Source organism: Dromiciops gliroides, chromosome 4, assembly GCF_019393635.1.
Source record: "Dromiciops gliroides isolate mDroGli1 chromosome 4, mDroGli1.pri, whole genome shotgun sequence".
NCBI classification, from domain to species: domain Eukaryota; kingdom Metazoa; phylum Chordata; class Mammalia; order Microbiotheria; family Microbiotheriidae; genus Dromiciops; species Dromiciops gliroides.
The window spans coordinates 71,849,588-71,873,428 of NC_057864.1; the positions used below are offsets into that span (position 1 = coordinate 71,849,588).

At 41.3% G+C, this 23,841-nt stretch overlaps 1 protein-coding gene across 3 annotated transcripts in view; it reads right to left on the reverse strand.

Annotated features, from left to right (window-relative positions):
• Window positions 1-618: 618 nt before the first annotated feature.
• The window catches only part of ABL2 (ABL proto-oncogene 2, non-receptor tyrosine kinase), a 97,748-nt gene continuing 74,525 nt past the window's right edge, over window positions 619-23,841 (reverse strand). For all 3 annotated transcript variants that reach the window (XM_044001239.1, XM_044001241.1, XM_044001240.1), the window contains exons 5-11: window positions 22,498-22,582; window positions 19,867-20,044; window positions 19,131-19,315; window positions 17,937-18,089; window positions 15,687-15,776; window positions 12,188-12,361; window positions 619-11,686 (exon numbers count right to left, since the gene is read on the reverse strand). In XM_044001239.1, coding sequence (XP_043857174.1) covers window positions 9,939-11,686; window positions 12,188-12,361; window positions 15,687-15,776; window positions 17,937-18,089; window positions 19,131-19,315; window positions 19,867-20,044; window positions 22,498-22,582 — 2,613 coding nt within the window. In that variant the 3' untranslated portion in view covers window positions 619-9,938. The remainder of the gene's footprint in view (window positions 11,687-12,187; window positions 12,362-15,686; window positions 15,777-17,936; window positions 18,090-19,130; window positions 19,316-19,866; window positions 20,045-22,497; window positions 22,583-23,841) is intronic.

The following is a 23,841-nucleotide window of genomic DNA, read 5'->3' on the forward strand; positions in this document are numbered from 1 at the left end:
ACACAAAGATTCACCTATTCAACGTTACTCTACCCTTAAGATGACTTGAACAGTCCCATTAGCTCACATAATCCCAATGAATGTGCATCATACATTTGTGCCATTATACAATATATTTCTGAAGTCTTCATTTTTTGTCACTGCCTGAGTCAGAGCCATTTTGAGCCTTATCTCTCCCCTCTACCCCCAACAAAATTTGCCTTGTTAAAGTTACACCTCGATTTACTTGGCTTGATGACCTCATTGTATTGACTAAATTTGTGTCCTGATGAGTTCTTTCAGGAAAAAAAAAAAGATCAGGGGTCAGCTAGATGGTGCTGTGGATAAAGCACCAACCCTGGAGTCAGGAGGACCTGAGTTCAAATCTGGCCTCAGACACTTGACACTTACTAGCTGTGTGACCCTGGGCAAGTCACTTAACCCTCACTGCCCTGCCCCCCCCCAATCTACCCTCAGAAAACAAGTAATTGCCAACACTGAAGACATTCAGAGAAATGTGCAGCTTATGTAATGTTGAAAAAAAGTCACAATACTTTAGCTACAGCTTGATTATATAGACCCCTTCATCCTATTTGTATGCTTACCCGTTTCCATGGAAACACAGCACACAAAACATTCTGCCAATAAAATATTGCCACCTTTATTTCAAACAAAATGCAAATTGGCAAAATCTTGTGGAACAACAGGCAGAAAAGACCCACTCCAAGGGTCTCATTTATTTACATCAAGTTTAACACTGTTAGCAGTTCACAGTCAGACAACAGAGTGAGAAAATTAAATTAGGAAAACAAAATATATTACAATAACAATTAAAAAACAAACAATTGACAACACTGGTAGTGTAATCTGTGATTAACGTGTTTTCAGATTAATCCAATGTTTTCCCCATTGTATTCACTAGCAATACAAACTGTGCTGAAATTATCTGAATCATTGCTCTTTGTGCACAACACATACAGCTGGGAAGTGTGACCTTTGGTATAAATATTTCATTTTATAAACTCAAAAACAAAAACAAAAGCCCAAACCAAGTGTTTTATTATATAGAACCCCCACTCCCCATGGGATGCACTACTTCATTTTTATCAAGTGGGCATCAGTTAAGAAAGGGCTTTCTCCAATGTCAACCAAGGGTAAAGCATCAGGCTTCAGAAGGAAAGTATAGGATCCACAATAGGAGACAGGAGGTTTCTGACCATGGATTGCTCTTGGCAAACGCTAGGGTGGTAATACTGAAGTATAGCATCTGCTCTGATTGTGTTCACAAATGAGAAATTGGCCTGAGCTCTGATCTTTCCTCTCTCTTAGTTCCCTTGTTTGTACAATATGGGTGACATGGTAAAATCTTATGATGTTGTTTCCCTACCTTCACACTTACAACAATGGCAAACACAGACACTAGCCCCTGGAAGATGTGAGACAAAGGTCTCAGGAGATGCTTCTTTAAAAATAAAACCATCATTTAAAATCAATATGTATGCTTCCCATGCCTCGTTCCAGCTATTGAAAAATCCGTATTCTTCAAGGTAACCTGGACAGCCTATTAGCTTTTTTTTTTTTTTTTGAGTACTGACCAATAGACTGTGATGACCCAACAGGACATTGTAAAAAAACCTTGTTTATCTAGCATTCTATTAACCAGAAATGTATTACCTGCTACTTAGGTGCACCTACAGTACAGTGATAAGTAGTGTTTATAATGATGACCTTGAGGCACTGTTATCTATGATTCAAGGGCAAGTACCTGAAGTGCCTTCTGAATCATCCAGAATTAAATGATTTTCAGTGTAGTCTGCTATCTGTTTGATTTGGATGCTTCTGAAAATTCTAATAATGTATTAGAAATATAGACACTATGACCAGAATACCCCAATCATACCAGATACCAGAGTTTACTGTATGTATTTACATGGTCTGTATATCACACGGAAGGATCAAGTAGAAAGGAGAATTGAGCAGATTTCTAGAATTTACAGAACAGTACCTCACTCTTTTTAAAAAGTCAGACAGCTCTTAGAAGCTTACCTCTTTTGCTCTTCCTTAAAGAACGACTGAAAAGTCGGTGAACTCAGCACAGCTTTCATTTCTTACACTGACTTTTATAGGATCGCATTTGGAATGAAACAACTTGGAGTGTGCATTAATGAAAGCTAAAGGAGGCTTTCCTAGAGAGGGATAAACAGATTTATCACTTGGCTCCAAAACCAGGGGTGTCCAAGAAAACACTCCAACAGGCTTCTGGACTCAAGAGAGGATTGTGCTCTTACGGATTCTGAAGATCACTCGTCATGTGTCTGTCCCTTTTGGTCTAATGAAATGGGATCTTATCATGGACTTTCTAAGCGTGGGAGTGGTCCTTCTTTAAGCACATGCATCTTACAGGAGAGGCTTTTAACAATTTCAAATATACAAGTGAACACAGGTGCAAAGACATCAGTGCACTGGCGAGGGAAGGGATGAGCTGTAATATACTCCTCTGCCCCAGTCAACAAATCAGTGTGGAGAGAACACAGTTGTAATGCGAAGAGCTCTGTCGCACAGGCTCAACAATAGTGCAGAAAGCAAGCTGGCAGCATTTTTCCTACGAGATCTAATACAACACAATGTCCATTCTCACGGACTTAGTTTAATGGAATTTTTATCCGTGTTACTTACATAACTTCTTGTAGCCTTCGTCTCCTTTGGAGGAGCATAAGATCCATTCTCCCTCACACCTTATCATTACAGGTTGGGACCTTTATTAACCATCTTTCACTGGCACCCAAGAAAAACACCTTGGGAATAACCTATGTTGTGAAATTAATGTCATATTGGCACGTGAGTCTGAGTGTTATATAGCCCAGGAAGCATCAAAGCTTATGACCACTGTCCCAGCAAATCTCCACCTCAGGATTCATTAATAGTATTTTGTAAACGACCTCGGATTAGGGAAACCCTTGCTGGAGGCTCTGAGGAGAAAGGCTAGAATTAAGACTTAGCCAAGTATTACAATTCTCTAGGTATTCCTACCCAAGGGGAAGCAAGTTGAGGTGATTTGTGTTTCAACACAAGAGGACCAGCAGCCTCATTAAAATGTTGAATTGAACTGAAAACCCTGCCTTTTGTTTTATGTCCACACATTAAAAAACCCAAGTCTCCTTCAGAGTCTGGTACAAAGGGAGTCCCAGATAACTCCAAGTGGAAAAGGTTTCAGGCCTAAACCCCGCCTCCTTTTTGGCTGGTGAGGTGCTGCCCACTTAGGCTGGAACATTACTAGCAGAACTAATGCTAGCTAGTACAGGCTGGTTCTCAGAGGATGTGGGCTCTCATTTCTAGAAATTTCCACTTCTCATTTCCAGTGGAATCCTGATCTAACCAGCTGGTCATTTCATAGGGTTTATTAAAGTCTGTAACTAGCTCAGATGTAGTCATAGAAATTGTTAGGAAGTATGTGCAGCTGGTAAAAAAACAAAAGCAAGAACAACCCAACCCAGCATTTATGAAGGGAAACCTAAATCTATCTGTACTTCCAAAAGGGGGGAAAGCTGCTCTGATATGTGAAAGGTCAACTTTTGTCATGGTGCTGTATCTTTGACCCCTTTGCCATTCTTATTCAGAAGCTTGGTGTATAAAGTCCAAATATGAATGGAACAAAGGGATGTGTGGTGACAAAACAGCAAAAGCATAATAATAATCCAAAGAACAGATGACCATGTAAACTCATTCTGAGCTAGCTCCATAAATTAGTTACTTGCAGGCACACTGACGAGTTAATAAAAATGGAAGGGAGGTAGAAGTATTTAGGTTCTTAACTGCAGATTTCAGGATGTAGCATTATGACTCAAAATTATAGCCACTAGAATTCACTCTTAGGTGTTTTAGGATCAAAGGGCAAAGAACTGTGTAGTTAAAAACAGACTGTAAATGGCAAGTTTATAAATGGTAAGGAACATTGGGAAGAAACTTGTCAAGGAACATTTCTCAACAGGTTGTTTAATGATGACTTGTACTCCAGACTCTGAAATACAGGGAAAGGGTGCTCCCTGTCACCCTTCCCTCCCCTCAATAAAGAGAATGACCATTTTCAGAAACTAAAATTATGCAAGACACAGTCTTAAAGGGATTCAGTCAACAGCAATTTGTTTCAAATTTATTATCACACTCAGATTACTAAACAATCTCACTTTATATAGGATAGTTCAAGAACGATGGTACCTAATTTCTTCAAGACAAGGCCCAGAAAAGAGTTTCTCTCCTCAGCAAGGAAAATATGAACTGCTGCTTTCTGAATTGCTGTAACAAATAGAAACATTAGCCCCAAACTTTCCAAAACTGGATAGCCTTAAGCTTATAGCTGGAGATAAGACTAATCTCATTCTGCACATATTCACTGATCAATTTCAAACTTATTCAATTAATTAGGGAAGTGATTATTTTCAATCTGAACTTCTCCAAATAAGGACATTTTCCAGATTCTCTCCAAAAGAGAGCACAACTTTACTATCAACATGAAAACTATTATTTGCTTACAATGCTGGAGCTCTGTTGGGTGTGGGAAAGGAGGTAAGGGGGAAGCATCCTTGCATGACTTTTGAACATGAATATTTAAAATTAATGAATTCTGCTTAACATTTAGGGCAATCACTTAACCAATGTGACTACTGAGACATTTGGATCCTATTTAGTCAATGAGAACTCCCAATAAAATGGACTTTGGCAGTGTTTTGTAATGTTACTGGAGACCACATGGACTATCTATTTGAATAACCTTTCTTGCATAGTATCATGGAAAGAGCACTCAACTTGGAGTCAGGAGAGCTTGGTTCATGTCCTGACTTAGCCACTTAACTGTGCAACCAGGGGCAAGTTAATTCATCTCTCAGAACTTCAGCTTCCACATCTGTAAAAGGGGGATCTTAACTTGCTCTACCTATCTCACAGAGTTATGAGGAAAAGCGCTTCAAAAACCCTAAAGCGCGATATAAATGGGAGTAATTATTGCAAAATTTTATGTAAGGCATCCTAGTGTGTGTGGGGGGAAAAGCAATGGATGAGAAATCAGGAGGCCTGGGCTTCAGATATGCCACTAACTCACGAGACAGTAATCAAACTACTTTGTGTCAGTTTCTACATCTGAAAAAAGAGAAGGCTTGGATGAGATGATCTCTAAGATCTATTCCAGCTCTAAGAGTCTATGAGTAACTAAATACAGATGGAATGTGCCTTACCAAAAGGCAGAATGCTCCTTAGAGTGAATAGGATTAAGTGTGTGTCTGATTACCATACTAGTATAAATGTTATACCCCCAAAAGTAAATTTTTGAAAGCAAAATCGGTAAGTATACATTAAAGTAATTATTTAAGATTGCCATACTAAAAATTTTCAACCTATTTGGGAGAAACATTTTTTCGCCCCTGAAAGCAAATAAATAAAATTTTGCCACACAAAAATGTGAGATGTCCAATAACAATGTAAATGAAAGTAGGAAAATTTAGAATGGCAATAACCATGGGAAGTGGGACTTTAAGTGTGGTGGGCTACCACAAACGGTCACTCTCTTCCTCTTCCCTCCCCATTGACAGCCTCCTTTGATTCTATTTGGGGCGGGGGGGGGGGGGGAGAGAAATGAGGGTTAAATGACTTGGCCAAGGTCACACAGCTAGTGTCAACTGTCTGAGGACAGATTTGAATTCAAGTCCTCCTGAATCCAGGGCCGGTGCTTTATCTACTGCGCCACCTAGCTGCCCCCTTTGATTCTATCCTTAAATCAACCCCTAAAGCTGGGGATATAGTACACCAGACTCCCTTTCCTATTACTTTTCTACTCTCTAATATTAAGCTCCATGGAGCCAGAGGCTTGGAACAAAAAGCAAACTCTTTGGTTAAAACACACTGAGACAAGTCCTCTCCCATCATCTACCCTGAGCCTTTCTAGCCCTCAGTAAAAAAGAAAAGGGAGGGAGAGTAGTTAGGCTTTGTAGTAAGATATATCTCAAGGAAAAAAAAAAGACCCATCTCAAGGGACTCAGGGCAGGGTTGCATGCTAAGGGAGAAATATTACTTCCAGTTGCTACTTATACTGTAAATAGGTGCAATTGGCACAAACCCTATTAATGTGTGTTTAGGCCAATGGGGAAGCTATTGCTATAGATTATTCTGGAAAACCAATGAGACTTAAGCTGTCCATGGTCCTAAGAGCCTAATTATAGCCCACATAAAAAGAAAAGAGTAGTCGATGTTTGGACCGATACCAGAAAAGTGTTTTTTTTCTTCCCATAGGCACACATCTCTGAAAATTATAATGGAAGTTAGTGGGAAAATAGAATGCAGTAAACGAGTTTTAATTTTACCTTTAATGAAGATGTCTATTGTATAAAGTGAGGCAAGCTGTGGTGGACAGATCAATGTTGCTTCTGATGGGAAATACAGTTCAGGAATCATATCCGTAACATTCACATCATGTGTAAGCCCATACATAAATGAACTCAAGCAGTGGCGGCTTATATGACTAATTATAAACAAAACATAACCGATCCTTAAAGAAACAATTTCAGTGCCATTTATTAGTTGTGTTTTCCCCCTTGCCTTCTCCTTAGACTAGATGAGGAAATCAAATGATCGTTTTAGTCACTGGCTCTCAGAGCTCTCCAGGAATGGTCTTCTATAGTTCTGGATCCAAAAATTACTTGCTTTAGGAAAAAAACAAAAACACTAAAAAATCTAAGTTCTATCTGTAGAACAAACGGACAGTGTCTGACTGGAGCCCTAACCTGCATGGCTGAAGTCCCCCAGAGTTCCCCTGGCAGGGGGGTGGACAGGCCGGCCCATGCTGCCAAGGTCATTGCTAGGCTAGGCAGTGTATAATCATGGAGGGATTAGCCATCAGTGGAAAATCCAGGACTTGTAAAGATAGCAGGGCACCTTTTTCCAAGTGTTGTTTTCAGCACTTTCATGGAAGAAGATCATACTAAAGAAGTAGAACAATGGCACTGCCCTAATGTCACAACCTTGTTCATGAAAAAACTTGAAAAGTGGCATAATCACTTCCTAGAGCTTTAACTTGCTTTCTCCTCCTAAGGAAAAAAAAAAAGCTGATGGTCTGGGTTAAAGTTTACCAATGGGATCAAAGGAAGACCTTCATAACTAGTATCATTTCAGTACCCCTAAACACAATCATGAGCTTGTTGTTTTTAAAGTCCTAGGGTAAGGGCAATAGCAAGTAGTATGATGTATTGGAGTGTGTAACAGACCAGAGTCAACCTTTCCCTATTTACCACAAATCATCACTGATCAAGGATGACCACAGAGTTAGTAAGGAGAAACTGAAATGGCTCCAGTGTTAGAAAAAAGCTTAATTCAGGAACCAAACATTTTTGCTTTCTTTTCCTGAAGGTACAATGCAACTCTCACAGGCTTTGTTCTGTATCATGTCTGATGTTAGGTGTGGACCCCAAGGAGGAAAAAGTTAAATTAAGTTGGCTACATAAAGCACGTACCATTCTGGCAGGTACTGTGAAGAAAGACATCACAGAAATATTTGGAAAAAAAAAAAGAAACACTTTTTTTCCTTCCTCTAATGTTTCCTTTACAGCATGCCTCATTCTGATGGTGACTAAATAATCCAGTTTGCTTTACTTCTAATGTAAACTATCACTCTTCTTTCACTGGTCAAAGACTTAAAACCTCCAACCAAAACACTGTGGCCCCTTACAGGTCTAGCATTATTCACAGGGCTCAGTACAATTCTAAAGTTCATTAACAGCTGTGATTGAAGCATGAAAAGAAAGAAAAAAACATCCGAAAAAGCAATGGACTAGCTACACAATTTTAATAGTCCCCTGGAAAATAAGTATTATCTTCAATTAAAAGGTGAAAAAACACACCTATGACAGCTAATCAGTGATGAAAAGAAAACTCAGTATTGAATATCTGACTCCAATCTTAGAAAGCCAAGGTGATGTTCCATTGGAGGGAAAGAGGTTGCAAAATGGGCGTTCCATTCCTAATGGGATTCCAATAGATTTGGATGGAGCACATGGCAGAAAAGTGTTGGTCTTCTGTTTACAGGATTTATAACACCTCACCCTTCTGACTCATATTTGTTGACTCCTAATTAGCTTCCCTACTAAGATCTGAGAAGAAAAGGAAAAGTAATCTTTTCTAGGGCAGAATTTTAAGTTCTAATTCCAACCAAAATTCCCTGGGTTTAAATAACATTTTCCTGGAAAGAACTGTTCCCTGAAGTTCTGGATGCCTCGAGTGGAGTAAAATGCCATGGTAAGACAAACATTTTCAATCTGATTCTTACAAACAAACAGTTCCAGCAAGCAGGACAAACATGAGAGGCAGATGCTATAGCAGCACATGTGAGAACTGGCTCTGGTGATGTTGACTGGATCCCCAGGGGCTTATCACTTTAGAAGGTCCCAAGAAAGTAAAAGCTCATGGATGGGAAGACACCCTCCACTCAGCAAGGCTGGCATGATGGCCCTGAGAGGCAGTGATGGTTGAGTCCCCTATGAAAGACAATCTAGTGGAGAGCTGGGGGAAAAATCAGAACCCAACAGTGATTTCCAAAATTATCTTCTACATGAGCTTTACAGAAGGAGCAACAAACCCCATGTGTGGGCCTGACAGTTTAAAGCCCTTTGTAAAACTTCAAAGAACTAAATGAACTTTAGCTATTATTATTATAGCAAGCTTTCAGGAAAATATGTGTCAAACTCTTGAACATATTCCCTCTCCAACAGTACATTAGGAAGTTGAAGAAACCAGACAGCATCTCAGGTACCCTATCTACCTGAGCAAAAAATATTTGTGGGGTGTGTGTGTGTGGGGAAGGCAGGGGAAGAGGAAGAAGGAGAGGGAGAGAGGGGGAAAGGGAGAGAGGGGAGAGGGGGAGAGGGGAGAAGAGGAGAGGGAGGGAGGAAGAGTGAGAGCGAGAAAGCGAGTGAGCGAACATTATGATGATACTTGTAGCAGAGAAAAGGAGTCCTCAGGAGGCTTGCAGACTGACAACTGACACGCCCAGATACTGTGTTAATTAATATTCTGAATGCTAATAAAGAAGGTAGAGGGCATCTTGCCCAGCAAGGGCCTGGAGGAAACCACCATCTGCTAAAATTATGCCCACAGTTTGCTGACACTGACCAGCAGGGTGGCAGCTCTGAAATGTTAGTGAATTCTGCTAGCACCTGGATCAGACAACCGAAGAAAAACTTCCCCACTAATCAAAGGGATCCAGCACAGCTCACTCTGAAACAACAGAAACACGACGGAGGGGGGGTAATGGAGAGCACAGAGGGCCAAGGTTCTCCAACTGCTTTGAGGTTGTGAGACAGCAGCAATGACACCATGGAAACAACACTAGCAGCCACCTCCAATAGCTGTGAATGACGTTACTCCCAGGGCACCTCCCTCTTCTGACACAACCAATGTCACCTGAGGGTCAGTGCCAGAATGATCACAACTCCATATCCAAAGAGACTGGGGTCCTGTCCCCTACACCTTGTATAGGCTACAACCCTTTGTCCAATGCAGAGAGTTATGAGCCTCACAACCACTCCAGTGTTGAGGGCCACTTACTGAGATGAGACCCGTCCCTGCCCAGGATGGCTGAGCCCACCCCACACCAGGAGAAGTGGGCCTGACTTCTCTCTCTGGTGCAGCACACATTTATTACCTGATTTTCCAATGAGGGTCATTCTCGACAGGCCGCCTCTGCAGCTTCTAAGCCCTGCCTATCATCCCCTCACCTTCTTCCCCTCCCCTGCACTTTGCATGTGTTTTTAACTTCTGAGATGAACCTGTAAACGTGAGAACCCAGTGATCTGAGGTACTTCACATGAACTCACTCAAGTATCAGTCTTTCATTTTTTGAAAGCAAGAACACAGGAAAAATGAGTCCCTTTCCCCTCCCTGTCACCAGCAAGTGTTTCTTCCGGCCGGGTGGGCAGCAGCTACCTCTGAACCACATCGCTGATTTCCTGGACGCATGACAATAAGTTATTAAGGACTGGATTGGTTCCAGGCAGGCTAGCAGCTGCTGAGGAAACCTGCAGCTCCTGCAGGCTGAGTTCCAGTTTGCTCACGGCCTCCCGGAAGGCAAACTTGTTGCGAGTCTGTGGGATGCAGTCTACATAGCCTGAGCAATAGTCCAGCAGCTGGTGCCCTGTGTCCACCAGTTGGCTATTGGGCATGGGCTCCGTGATGGCACTGGACAGAAGGTCAGCACACTCGAGCAGGGCTTCTTTGCTGATTTTGTCCGCTGAGATCTTTTCAGCAGCCTGCTTGGTCTTTCTCAGGGCCACTTTGGTGCCTGCGGTGCCATTGGCCATTTTTGCAGGTGACGTGGAACACGTGGACAGAGGCACTTGAGGTGGAGGCATCACGGGCCTCCCAGCTTTTGCACCGACAGGTGCTGTCACTGTTGCTGCCTTTTTTCCACCTTCATGCCCTTCTGGTCCAGGCTGCCCTCCAACAGGGGTGTTCTGCTCTTCTGTGAGGTCTGCACATGTGGGTGGGTGCTGTAGGAGCCTCATCACTGGGGGTGGAGGTGGAGCACACTTTGGCTTTACCCGTCGTGGTCGGTCCTTATCTGCAGAGGATGGGACCTGATGCTCAGATAGGAGCTTGAATTTATTCCCCTGAGAGTCTGTGCCGATGAGCTGGACGTCGGCTGGAGCGTGCTTCAGAGTGGGTGAAATGAGAACTGGCACTTTGTGGTTGTGAGTGGTGGGAAGGACTGCTGCAGCCTTGGCTGGAGACGACCACCCTGGCCTTTCTCCGTCCTCTGGGAGTCCTGCCGTCCCAAGCCGGGCTGCACCGTTCTTCTCTTTACTCTTAGGGACAGCGGTGGCCCCTGACCCTGCTGAGTCCTTATCTATAACAGCTGCATCCCCTGAAGGGGTTCGGAGAGGAAGGGCCGTGGTGCCTCTGGGTAAAAGTTTGGCTTTTGGTCTGTCCCTGGTCAGGGCAGTGCCTTCCTCTAACTTTTTGGGAATCAGGTCGTTTGACCTGCCCGTGCTATCCTCTGGCTGAGAAGAGGTGGACACTGTCCTTTCCAGTTGGATTTTGGACCTCTGGCAGTTCCTGGGAAGGGTCATTGACATCCTATCCTGCTCTGGAAGCCCTGAGGACATGGAAGATGTAGAGTTTGACCTTGGAAAAGGCTTGGAAGCTTCGTCACCAGCAGTGGGTTTGCCTGCTCGTAAGCCCAAAGTCTTTTTGATTAAGCGTGGTGTAAAGAAACCAGTGATGCCTGACCACCCACCACCAGTACTGCCACTCCCCCCTCCTCCACCACCACCTCCACCATCACCTCCGCCATCACCACCGCCATCCTCACTACAAAAGTTCCTCTGGACAAAGCTCCCCCCAGAGCACTTGGGGGGAACCAGATTCACCTCTTGTTGGGCAGGAGTAAAAGAAAACCCATCAGTGTGCTGCAGGGAAGCAACAGATGAGAAGTTACCCGTGAGCTCATATTTCTTGTGGGGCTGATTTTCCATTTCACGAAAGGAGCTGCTGCGTTTGGGAGGCGTTGGAGCATTTCTCTTCTTCATGAAGGAGCTGAAGAAGCCTCCCTTTCTGTCCCTAGTAAAAGTTGTCTCTTTGGCATCTTCCAAGAGGCTACTAGGTGACTTGTCTCTCTGTTTGCGAGGCAGTGCTGGGGACCCGCTGGGAGGCTGTGTGCTTCTAATAAACCCTGAAGAAAATGGTCGAACAAAAATAAGCAAGGGCTAAATCTATAACCACAGTCAATGAGATGACAACACAAAGATGTTATTGCCTGTTCCAGAGAGATCTGTAGAATGAAGACTGTTAAAGTACCTTTGGATTCCCAGCGATGTGAAAGGTGAGAAGGGTGATTAAATGTTGGAGGGGGACGAGGAAGGGCTACTTCCCTAATAATATTAATCTTTCATCTACGTGGCCTGAATTTGGCACCACGGTTGGGCTTGATGTAACTCTTTTCCCAGAATTACCAAGGCATTTATCATTTGAGATCAGGAATAATGTGGTTAGGTAGAAAAAGCTGGAGGCGGCTCCTTGTGTCAGAGCAGGACCAAGGACCACCCAAGGTGTTAGGTAAGACTGTCACCATCCTTGCCTAGTGGAGATCCCAACAGCCCAGGGACATAAAGAAAAGTACCCTGCCCCATTGCTTCTCAGTCTTTTCTGGACTCTGTCTGCATCCCTCTCATACCTGGTGCTGAGCTGGAGGCAGAGGGCTCTGCAGAATCTTGGGTCCCATCTATGTTCTCTTTGTTCTCTGCCTGCTTCTTCAGGGTCCTGGTCTTGGAAGGAAGTAAGGGTAATCTCGGCAGGTACGGTACGATGGATGAAGAGGAAGCTGTTCTCCCAAGCTCCTCAGCTACCTCTGTGAGAAGACACAAGGGTAGAGGAAAGGCCAAGATGAACAATGTTCTAAGTGGGGAAAAGGAAAATTATTTTAGAGAGGTCAACACATTGAGGGAGAATTGTAGAGAGGTGCTCCCCAAAACCGAATATACTCAAAATTGAGTAGGCTGAGTTATTATGAAGAATGATGACTACACTTTTTTAAATGTCAAGAACATGAAGCAAAGGGGGAAGGGAGAGGATAGAAACTGACTGAAATTAAAAATCTGAGGCACTTAAGAGACGAACAGGTGGTAAATTCTTGGTTCCTCTATTTGTGGCCTCTTCTCTTGCACAGCCATGAATCTCAGAGAATACTCAAACTGGTTTGTCACCTTTTTGCTTAATCTCAAAGGTAATTCACTTAGATCACAGCACACAGCCACCCCCACCAACTAACTTTTTAGGCTACACCTGCACACTAAAAAGAGGATGGATACAATCTGTTCCATTTTATGTAAATGAAATAAATTAGGCTCTTAGAAAACTGCTTGCCCCCTCAATTAGTCAGCCACAGCTGATCTATTAATAGAAAAATGCAGTTTAGCAATGCACTTTAGAAGACAGAACTTTGCTGTTACTGGATATAGTCAAAAGCACTGAAGCAACATAATTTGAACAATAGAGTATAGTCAGGGAAAGTTCAATAAATTATGAAATTTTGGAATTTTTTTATAATTTATAAATGTCTAAATGTTCTTTTAAAAATAACTCAGAGGGGCAGCTAGGTGGCACAGTGGATAGAGCACTGGCCCCGGATTCAGGAGTACCTGAGTTCAAATCTGGCCTCAGACACTTAACACTTACTAGCTGTGTGACCCTGGGCAAGTCACTTAACCCCAATTGCCTCACCAAAAAAAAAAAAAAAAAGAAAAGAAAAGAAAAAAAATAACTCAGAGAATTTGCTTTGGACAAATTTTTACTGATATTTTTTATAGCACCTAAATTTCCCCTTGTATCCTCCCTCTTCCCTCTCTGAAAGCCGTTCCATTTAATAAAGACTTTTTTTGAAAGAAAAAAAATCTGAAGACATGCAACATTCCTCATCTGCAGACTTCTCACATCTGCACAGAAGTCAGGGTTCTGAGGTGGGGTATCTTCCTGTATCTCTTCTTGGGACCGTGCTTGTCCTTTGTGAATTGGCAACCCTCATTTTTTGTTTTTTAAATCTCAGTGCGGTTATTCTTTCTGTTGACATGGTGGTGATCACTGTGTTGATTATTGTCTTGGCTCTGCTGACTTCACTCTTCATGTTTCTCAGTCATCATGTTCATCCTTTCTTCTTGCACAGTGATACCACATCACATTCATATTCCACAGTGTGTTTATCTCTTCCCCAATCAGTGGACATCTACTTTGCTTGCAATTTGCTAACATAAAAAGTACTGCAATAAATATTCTGGTATATGTAGGAACTTTTAAAAAGATGATTAACCTCCTTGTGGTATATGCCTTATAGCAGAATCTCTGGGCCAAAGTACATGGACATTTTAGTATTTTTATTTGTGCATCAGATGATTTTTAAAAAGTATTTGTTAACAACAATGAAATGAATATAATAATTCACAGAGTAACAAAATCTGTCATAAGTATATTTTAATACTTTCAAAGATTCATTATTTCAATGATGTGGGTATTCTCTCCACTACTGCAAAATATAACCCTTCTACACCCAGAAGGTATAAAGCAGTTGGTGCCAGAGTAGATAGTGTCAGGTCTGGAGTCAGGAAGACTTGGGTTCAAATCTGGCCTTAGACACTTACTGGCTATGTGAACTGTGGCAAATCACTTTTACTTCTGTCTGCCTCAGTTTCCTCATCTGAAAAACAGTACCTACCTCCCAGAGTTTCTTTGGATAAAATAAGATAATATTTGTAAAGCACTAAATAAGTGCTAGCTGCTATACTAATAAGGATACCTAGGCAGATAGTTTTCATTAGTTACTATGACCAAAAACATTTGATACTTGGTGGCCCAAATCTATGGTGAGAGGCTGTCTGAATTTAGCTAGAATGGTCCTTAGAAAACATACACAATCTGTAGCTTGACTTATACTTGAAGCATTTGTACTTTGGAAGAACTTGCCAAAGTTTGTGTTCCTTCAGCACAATCTGGTGACAATTATCTATATGCTACGTTCATTGAATAGGGCTTAAATGAAGGTTCCAATGGATTATACTGAATTGAATTTTATAAACATCACTTTTTGAGATAAATATACAAAGTTTAAAACTAGCAGTTTAAAAATTAATTTGCTTTTTAAAAACAAGGAATTCTTTGTTCTGGAAGTTTTTATCTAAAAGGGAGATAAGTATGTATAAGAAAAATGATAAGCTGAATAACGTCAGGTCAAATGGAAAAACACTTTCCAAAGAAGTTAAAGTATTTACCAAAGATACAATATGAGTTAGAAATTGATTTATGCTACAGTTCTACTTATTTAGTTTATATTCTAAACCTGTTCCAGGTTCAAGAAGATCATGGTACTAGGGGCAGCTAGGTGGTGCAGTGGATAAAGCACCGGCCCTGGATTCAGGAGGACCTGAGTTCAAATCTGACCTCAGACACTTGACACTTACTAGCTGTGTGACCCTGGGCAAGTCACTTAACCCTCATTGTGCCCCTCCCCCCAAAAGATTATGGTACTAAGCTTGACTCAAAAGGAAATAGAAGTACAAGAAAAGACAAGGTTGAGAAACACATTTAGCAATCAAGGCCCAAAGGACCAACTGTGCTGCCTCCAAATTCTAGTCATCTTAGGGAGTCTATAGAAGGAAGGTTCTTTTCAGACATTTTTGTTGATGGAACTTTTCTTTTTCTTATAATTTGAATTAGTGAGGGAAATGGGCAAAATTCCATTTTGTTTTCAATATTTTCTATTAGGTGCTTTTGGGAGATTTCTTCTGTTATGTACACTGATGACTATCAGATTAATAAAACGCTAATAAAATGGTTTAAAAACGGACTAATAAGATCTTGGTTCCTTTATGAATTGCTTCTGCCTCTGGGGTTGTGGGTGATTGGAAGATTTTAAAGTATCCTTTTTTCTTCTTGTTTCAAGTGCCTTTAATGTTGCTAAAGGAAGTGAATTAACAACCTGATTCAAGAAATAACAATTCATTTCCCAGTAAAACTTAACTTTGATATTAAAGACCCAAGATGTATAAAGGAATGCCCTCCTTTTTCTCCTTCTTAAACAAATAAAAACTATCAGCATTAATGCAGTGGGAAAAGTGTCATCCCAAGACTTCAAAGATCCATCCTTTCTGAAGTGTCATCTTCACCAGTGTAAGCAGATTCCTCACCTTCAGAAATGCTGGAGTCATGAAACATAGTTTCAAAAGCTTGATGTGTCTCAGCAAAAGATGGCCTGTCAGAAGGGCTCCACTTCCAGCCTATATCATAAGAAATAGGGCAAAATGGTGAATATTTTCTGCAATGACAACAAATCAACTGGGACAGGGGCTCTTCACCTTTTTGGGGGCCATCACAGACCCTTCTGGCAGCTTGGCAAAGCTTACTGATCCTTCTCAGAATAATTTTCCAAAAAATTTTAATGGAAGGAAATGCTAAACTTCAGTTAGAAGCTAATGAAAATAAAAATATACCCTGCCCCCATTCAACTTTCCAAGCCCTCCCCTTAAAAGTATCCACAGATTTCTGGGCGGGGGTGGGGTGGGATGGGGGTGGGGGGTGTTCATGAGTCCCCCAGAACCCTTAAGAACTCTTAAGAACCCCTGAACTCTGTGTTTTAAGAACTAACAGCACATGTACAAGATAGGGAAAAATTGGCTAGGTAACAAACAGTTCATATGAAAATGGTCTTTGGGTTTTAGCAGATTGGAAATGTACTGAGTTGTTGTGACATGAAATACCGTAAAACTAATATCTTAGGTTGCACTGAGAAAGGTAAAATATCCACAGTATAAAGGAATTAATAGTTTCATTATATCCTGCCCTGGTGTGGGCACCACATTTTATGAAGGCTATTGACAAACTGGTTTTTAGAAGACAGTAACTGGAATGGTGAGGAGCCCTGGGATCAAGTCATTTGAACATTATCACTTCAAGAGAAGACTTATGCAGGTAGGAGGGATGTCTTTAGGTTTTTAAAGGGCTGTTAAGTGGAAGAGGAATCAAGCTTGTTTTGCTTGGGCTCAGAGGGCAGACTGGAAACAAATGTTTAAGTTGGAGAAAGGTAGCTTTAGGTTTGACATAAAGAAAAATGTCCTAGCAATTAGGTTTAAGAGTAGAACTAGTGGGGGCAGCTAGGTGGCGCAGTGGATAGAGCACCGGCCCTGGAGTCAGGAGTACCTGAGTTCAAATCCAGCCTCAGACATTTGACACTTACTAGCTATGTGACTCTGGGCAAGTCACTTAACCCCAATTGCCTTACCAAAAAAAAAAAAAAAAAAGTAGAACTAGTTACTCTTCACTTCTACTTTAAGTAGAGAATGAATAACGTTACAGAAAGAATTCCTGTAGATCCTTCCAACTATGAAATTTTCTAATGATAAGACTCCTCCTCTCAGATAAACATTGAGCAAAACTGTAGAAGCTGAATGTTTATTGACATAGAAAACAAATGTAAGGGTGCTTACAAAGCTGATGGTAGACTCAATGATAGGCTCTAGACCCAGAAAGACCACTGGCTAGCTAAAACACTGGGGCTTCTATGTACTGTGTGTCATCCCCCCGCCCCAACCCCCCAATGACAGAGTTTGGTTTCTACCCTCGGGATTTTACTCTAATGGCTTATTTCCCCTGGGGAAACAGAGACGTTCCAGATATCTCTTTAGAGATTCACCTTTAGAAATAATTGGTTCTATTTCGATTTCAAGTTCTTAGCTGGATCTCAGTTTAAGTAAGAAGGAACTCATAGTTATTGCAAGCTAACAAAGTACCTCGCTTTAGTCAGCGAGGTAAAAATTTTATGACCTGTGTCTAACACAATTGCAGCTTAATCCTTCATCCCTAACCCTCCCTAGGCTCCTACCCCTACCAGATACTCTCGTTATTCACTAAAAGAGGTTGTATCAAATACTTTCTGATGGCTAGACACACAGTCATGTAGCGGGTTATTTCAAGAAGCTTTCCCTTTCCTTTCATCTTGAAAACCTAAAGAAAGTCTTGTCTTTCTGCTGAAGATGTCAACTTTCTTCAAGTTAACTGGGTCACCTGGTCTAAGGATAACTATTCCTAGGACTAAATGAGACCCAACAAGATGTTACAAGATTTGTCATTTGGCTAGGGAATAGCAAAAGCATACCAAATAAATGCCACTAGAGTCTGGATTAAGTCTAGCAACCAAGAGAGGTAAAATGTCCCAGATTCCTTTAATCTTCCTGAGTTACTGATTTAAATTTTTTTTTTTTTGGTGAGGCAATTGGGGTTAAGTGACTTGCCCAGGGTCACACAGCTAGTAAGTGTTAAGTGTCTAAGGCCAGATTTGAACTCAGGTCCTCCTGAATCCAGGGCCAGTGCTCTATCTACTGTACCATCTAACCGCCCCTACTATTTAATTTTTCAAAATAAAAACTGGCAAAAGTACTCACATGCCCTCATAAGTTCATAGACTTTTGGTGGACATCCTTCAGGCTGCTCCATTCGATATCCTTTCTCCAACAGATCATAGACCTGAGACAGGTCAATCCCTGGATATGGTGACATCCCATAGGTTGCAATTTCCCATAACAGTACCCCAAAAGCTGTACAAGGAATTAAAAAACAAAATAAGCAGATACGCCTCTTTCCTTTTCTTATAAGTTAACTTTACTGTCAGCTTTGGGGGGCTGAGAGGAGGGATGTCATATGCTGCTGTGACCTGACCAATATAGTATTTGCTACAGTAACCATTCACCTCCAGGAATGAAAGAACTTCTTCCTTCAAACTCCCAGTATGTATTTATACTTTTTTTACCTCCCAGGATGAATTTATACTTTCCCCCTTCTTGCTACATGACTGGGTTTTTCACTAAATAAACATGAAATAGAGTAGATAAGCTGTAACATAAGGTGGTAGGCCATCAGCAAATTACTCCTGGTCTAGTGCTGCTTTTTCATCTGTTTAGATGGTCGTAAGTGATTTATGCTTTACATTTTGAGGAAGAGTCCTGGAAATTTCAGTTAATTTTTCAATGGGACATGCATGTCAGACAAGATTCAAAGTAGGGAAAGGAGGCTGATGGCGTGAGTCACAGGTATTCTTAAGCTTGGAATCATTGGTCAATATCCCACAGCTCTTGCTTGATAATTTAATTCAAAACTTTTCCCCCCCAATTAGTTATGCTTCCTAAAAGTCTATAAGGGGAAAAAAGGAAAAATAAAGTATAAAAAACCAATTCACAGAGAACAAAAGTGAATTGGCCAGAGGCAGTTAGACTTAGGATAAGAATTTACAATCCAGGTTTCATGCTTTTTTTAATGCCACTGAACTACATTGTTTCCCCAAGGAGGCAAGAACTAAATAGGAGCCTTACTGACCACTGTTGGAAAAAGGCACCTTTAAAGCCCTTTTCTGATAGAGACAGAAAAAAACTATCAACAAGGCCCTAATAATCAATATCATAAAACAGTAAGGTAAAAGTTTTATTTTTACAGAGGATCTTTACAATTCTGATATAATTACAGAGGATCTGATGGGGAAGGGAAAATGACCATCACCAAAAATCAAATGCTAGAGAAAGGAGGTCATTTATGAAAAACAAGAAAATTATACATAGGCCAATACAAAAAACTTTCATTCTTACCCCAGACATCAGATTTAATTGAGAAAGTATTGTAGGCCAGGCTTTCTGGTGCTGTCCATTTGATAGGGAATTTCGCTCCAGCATGAGCAGTATAGGTATCTCCAGTCATTAATCTACTTAAGCCAAAATCAGCAACCTTGACCACATGATTCTCTCCTACTAAGCAATTACGAGCTGCTAAATCTCTGTAGAAAAGAGAACACTGACATAATTACATTCACAGGTGAAGAAAAGAGTCTTTCATTTTTCATTCAGGGTCTTCAAGAGTAACAACTTAGAGAAGATGCTGACAGCAATATTATTCTTATGAAAAACTATATGTAACAGAAAATCATTTATAACACTGAAAAACCATCAAGTGATTAGTCTTTGGTAGTTCCAGAATAAGTTTAAATCTCTAAGAATAATTTCCCTAACAAGTGCAAAATGTATGTGCTGTGTGCATATGTTCAATATTGGATATCATGTTAATATAACACATATCTATTACTGGAAGGGAGTCGGGCAAGATGATCTGAAAGGGGCCTATGACCGATCCCAACATTGCAAGGGATAAGGCTAACCTGCTACATCAAACCTCTAGGGGGAGCAAACAGACTAAGTATGTAACCAAAGGCCAAGGGGTCCTAGTGGGCCCCAGGCCTTGGCTGATGAATGCATTAGGGTCTGAGGTGTTCTATAGAGAGATGCCCCTAGGAGGGGCCCCTGTGGTTGGCAGGCCTGCATGCTCACTCACCGATGGATGAAGTTTTTTTTCTCCAAGTACTCCATGGCAGAGGAGATCTGCGTGGCCATGTAGAGCAGCACCACAGCGCTCACCTCTTCTCGGTTGCACTCCCGCAGGTAGTCAAGGAGGTTTCCATAGGGCATGTATTCAGTCACTATGTAAAAAGGTGGCTCCAAGGTACACACCCCTGATGGGCCAGGAAAGGTCAAAGGTTAAGAATATTTTAAAAGAGGTTGCTGTGAGGGGTCTCACCTCCAAACCACCCAAATCCTTCTGGTCAGTGAAGCAATATGTGAACCATTAGGTGACTTCTATAATTCAGCTCTTGTGCCCTTTTTCACCTCTTCTCACAAGCTACTCTTTTTGTTTTGTTTTGTTTTTTTGGTGAGGCAATTGGGGTTAAGTGACTTGCCCAGGGTCACACAGCTAGTAAGTGGGTAAAGTGTCTGAGGCTGGATCTGAACTCAGGTCCTCCTGAATCCAGGGCCGGTGCTCTATCCACTGCGCCACCTAGCTGCCCCTACAAGCTACTCTTGATACTGACATGAGGGAGGCCCTGCTCTCCTTTCTTGTCTTGTGTAATTTCACTGGTTTCTTTGGGTTTTCCAGAGACAGCGCAATGGCAGAATGTGATTGAGATTCTCCATGTCCTCAAAATAATAATAGCTGACACCTACACAGTGCTTTAAGGTTTGAAAAGGACTCTATAGATGTTATTTCTTTTCCTTTTTTTAGGGCAATGAGGGTTAAGTGACTTGCCCAGGGTCACATAACTAATAAGTGTCAAGTGTCTGAGGTCACATTTGAACTCAGGTCCTTCTGAATCCAGGGCCAGTGTTTTATCCACTGTGCCACCTAGCTGCCCTGTTATTTCTATACTAATTGAATGTGGTAGGTATGGAGAGTAAATCAGTGGTCCATGGTCACACAGTGAGTGCTAGAAGGGTAATGAGAACCCAGATCCCTAAGACTCCAAGTCCAGGGTTCTCCCAGCACAGGACACTGGGCACCAATTAGGCCACCAACCTGGCCCACTATCCACACATATGGGATGGTAACAGAACACTACCTGAAAGTGGCAGTGATTATTATACTATATATTGAATTACAGGCTCTAAGCTTATGCCTAGCAAAAAGAGCTTTTAAGTATTTCAGTGTATCTGGATATTAATAATGAAACACACAGCCTCATCTGCTAAGTTCATGATACACTTTATTAGGACTAATAGGACTAAACTATTTCTGGTGATATTTTGGCCTCTATCAAATACTCTGTTGAGTATTGATAACTTGGCCCCATCTCGCTTTTCCAGTCTTATTACACTGATCTTGCTATTCCTGACATAGAACATTTGACCTCCTTTCTGTGTAACTTTGGATCGGCTCTCCCCCTCCTAGAATCTCCCATTTTTTAAAAGACAACTCTGACTGTGCCTCTATATTTGCATCTTGAGTGTCTCTCCTGTTAGAAATCAGGGACCATCTGACTTTTGTCTCTGTAGCTTAGCACACAGCACTCAAGGTGTTTCCTAAATACTTGTTTTTTGTTTTTTTTTTGTAGGGCAATGAGGGTTAAGTGACTTGCCCAGTGTCACACAGCTAGTTAAGTGTCAAGTGTCTGAGGCTGGATTTGAACTCAGGTCCTCCTGAATCCAAGGCCAGTGCTTTATCCACTGCGCCACCTAGCTGCCCCCCCTAAATACTTGTTGATCAATCAAATCCTCGAGTGTCATCATCTTGATTTTCCCCCAGTGGACTCCTAGCATCACTGAAAAAGTGAAAAGGGTCCAAAAACAAGATGCGAGGAGAGAAGGGGGTATTTTGGATGTTTCTGTTTTTTTATTTCACTGGTTCCACCCATTACCAAGTGGCCAGCCTAATGGTGATGAGCCTCTCTGTACTCAGATCCAGAGAAAGCAGACATTTCATGGCTGGGACAGTCCTATCCATATACGAACAAAAAAGATTAATTTCTAAGGCCATTTCTGTTTGAATTTTAATAGAGTGAGAACAAAAGTAAGGGAGAGAAATATACGTATGTATGTATGTATGTATGTATCAAAAAGGGAAACAAGTTGAAAACGAGCACAGAATATAGCTAAAAGGAAAAAAGAAGAGGACATGATATAATCAAAGTGTAAGACACGCACATGAAGCCATTTGTGTCAGTCCACACCTAGATGACTGGGTATAGCCTCAACTCCTCAGCCTTACAGATTCAGATAAAAGTATGTAATGCTGTTGACTTATCTTCATGAACTACACTATCATGCTTTTTTTTTGGGGGGGGGGGGGTGAGGCAATTGGGGTTAAGTGACTTGCCTAGGGTCATAAGTGTCAGGTGTGTGAGGCCGGATTTGAACTCAGGTACTCCTGACTCCAAGGCCGGTGCTCTATCCACTGTGCCACCTAGCTGCCCCTACAGTATCATTCTTTAGTGAAGTCAAGGCTGTTTGTTTTTCAGGCAATTCTTAACAAAGTACATAGGTTCTATAAGGAAGCCTACAATTACATCTTTTTTTTTGGAAAAAGATACATTCTGAAGTTTCCCTTACAGTGCTTCCAAAAAGACAATTTAGAAATACAGAGTGCAGAACAAAGGATTTGGGGAAATCTGGTAAAAAGATAAAGAAATCTCACCTAGTAGCTGTACTAGATTAGGATGCTTGATTTCTTTCATCACAGCAGCTTCTTTTAGGAATTCCTCCACCTCCATGGTATCTTCCTAAAAAGAAAAGAAAAAATAAGATCAAGATCAACTCACCTCTCTGCCACTTCACCTCCAAACATAAAAGCCAAAAAAGGAAATTAATTCTGAACACATGAATTCCAAATACTTCTTTTAGTTTACTACGTGAAGAACTACTCCCATTGAGGGATGACCTTGAGTCTACCCAGCATTCAACTGACCTAAAAAAACTAGACTTCTGGAGTAAATTCCAATTGGCAGATGAGTGAAGGGTAGCAATCATGACCTACAAATATCCAAATCAAGGGGACTATTGTTTTCTAGCACTCATTCTAGCAGTCATTTTTCCTCCTTTCTTAAGGAAATCAGCAGCTGGTTCACTGTTGTCTTCTCCCAAACACCTACCTTGATACTAGCAGACTTCAACATTCACAGAGATACACATTCAAATTGCCTAAATTCCCAATTCCTCAGCTTCTTTAAATTCCATGACCACTCACACAAAGGCTCTCACCATTACCCAAAATGTTCCATTTCCTTCCTTAAAAACTGACATTTCAAGGATATGAACAGGCAGGCAGTTTTCTGATGAAGAAATCAAAGCTATCTATTCCCACATGAAAAAATGCTCTAAATCATTACTGATTAGAGAAATGCAAATTAAAACAACTCTGAGGTACCACCTGACACCTATCAGATTGGCTAATATGACAAAAAAGGAAAATAATAAATGTTGGAGAAGCTGTGGAAAAATTGGAACACTAATACATTGTTGGTGGAGCTGTGAACTGATCCAACCATTCTGGAGAGCAATCTGGAATTATGCCCAAAGGGCTATAAAGCTGTGCATACCTTTTGACCCAGCAATACCACTTTTGGGTCTTTTTCCCAAAGAGATCATAAAAAAGGGAAAAGGACCCACATGTACAAAAATATTTATAACTGCTCTTTTTGTGGTGGCAAGGAATTGGAAAGTGAGAGGCTCCCCATCAATTGGGCAATGGCTGAACAAGTTGTGGTATATGAATGTAATAGAATTCTATTGTGCTGTAAGAAACGATGAGCAGGAGTTCAGAGAAACCTGGAAGGACTTGCATGAACTGATGATGAGTGAGATGAGCAGAACCAGAAGAATACTGTACACAGTATCATCAACATTGTGTGTTGATCAACTGTGATGGACTAGATTCTTCTCACCAATGCAATGGTACAGAAGAGTTCCAAGGGACTCATGATGGAAGGGGATCTCCAAATCCAGAAAAAAAAGAAAAAAAAAAGAACTGTGGAGTATGGAT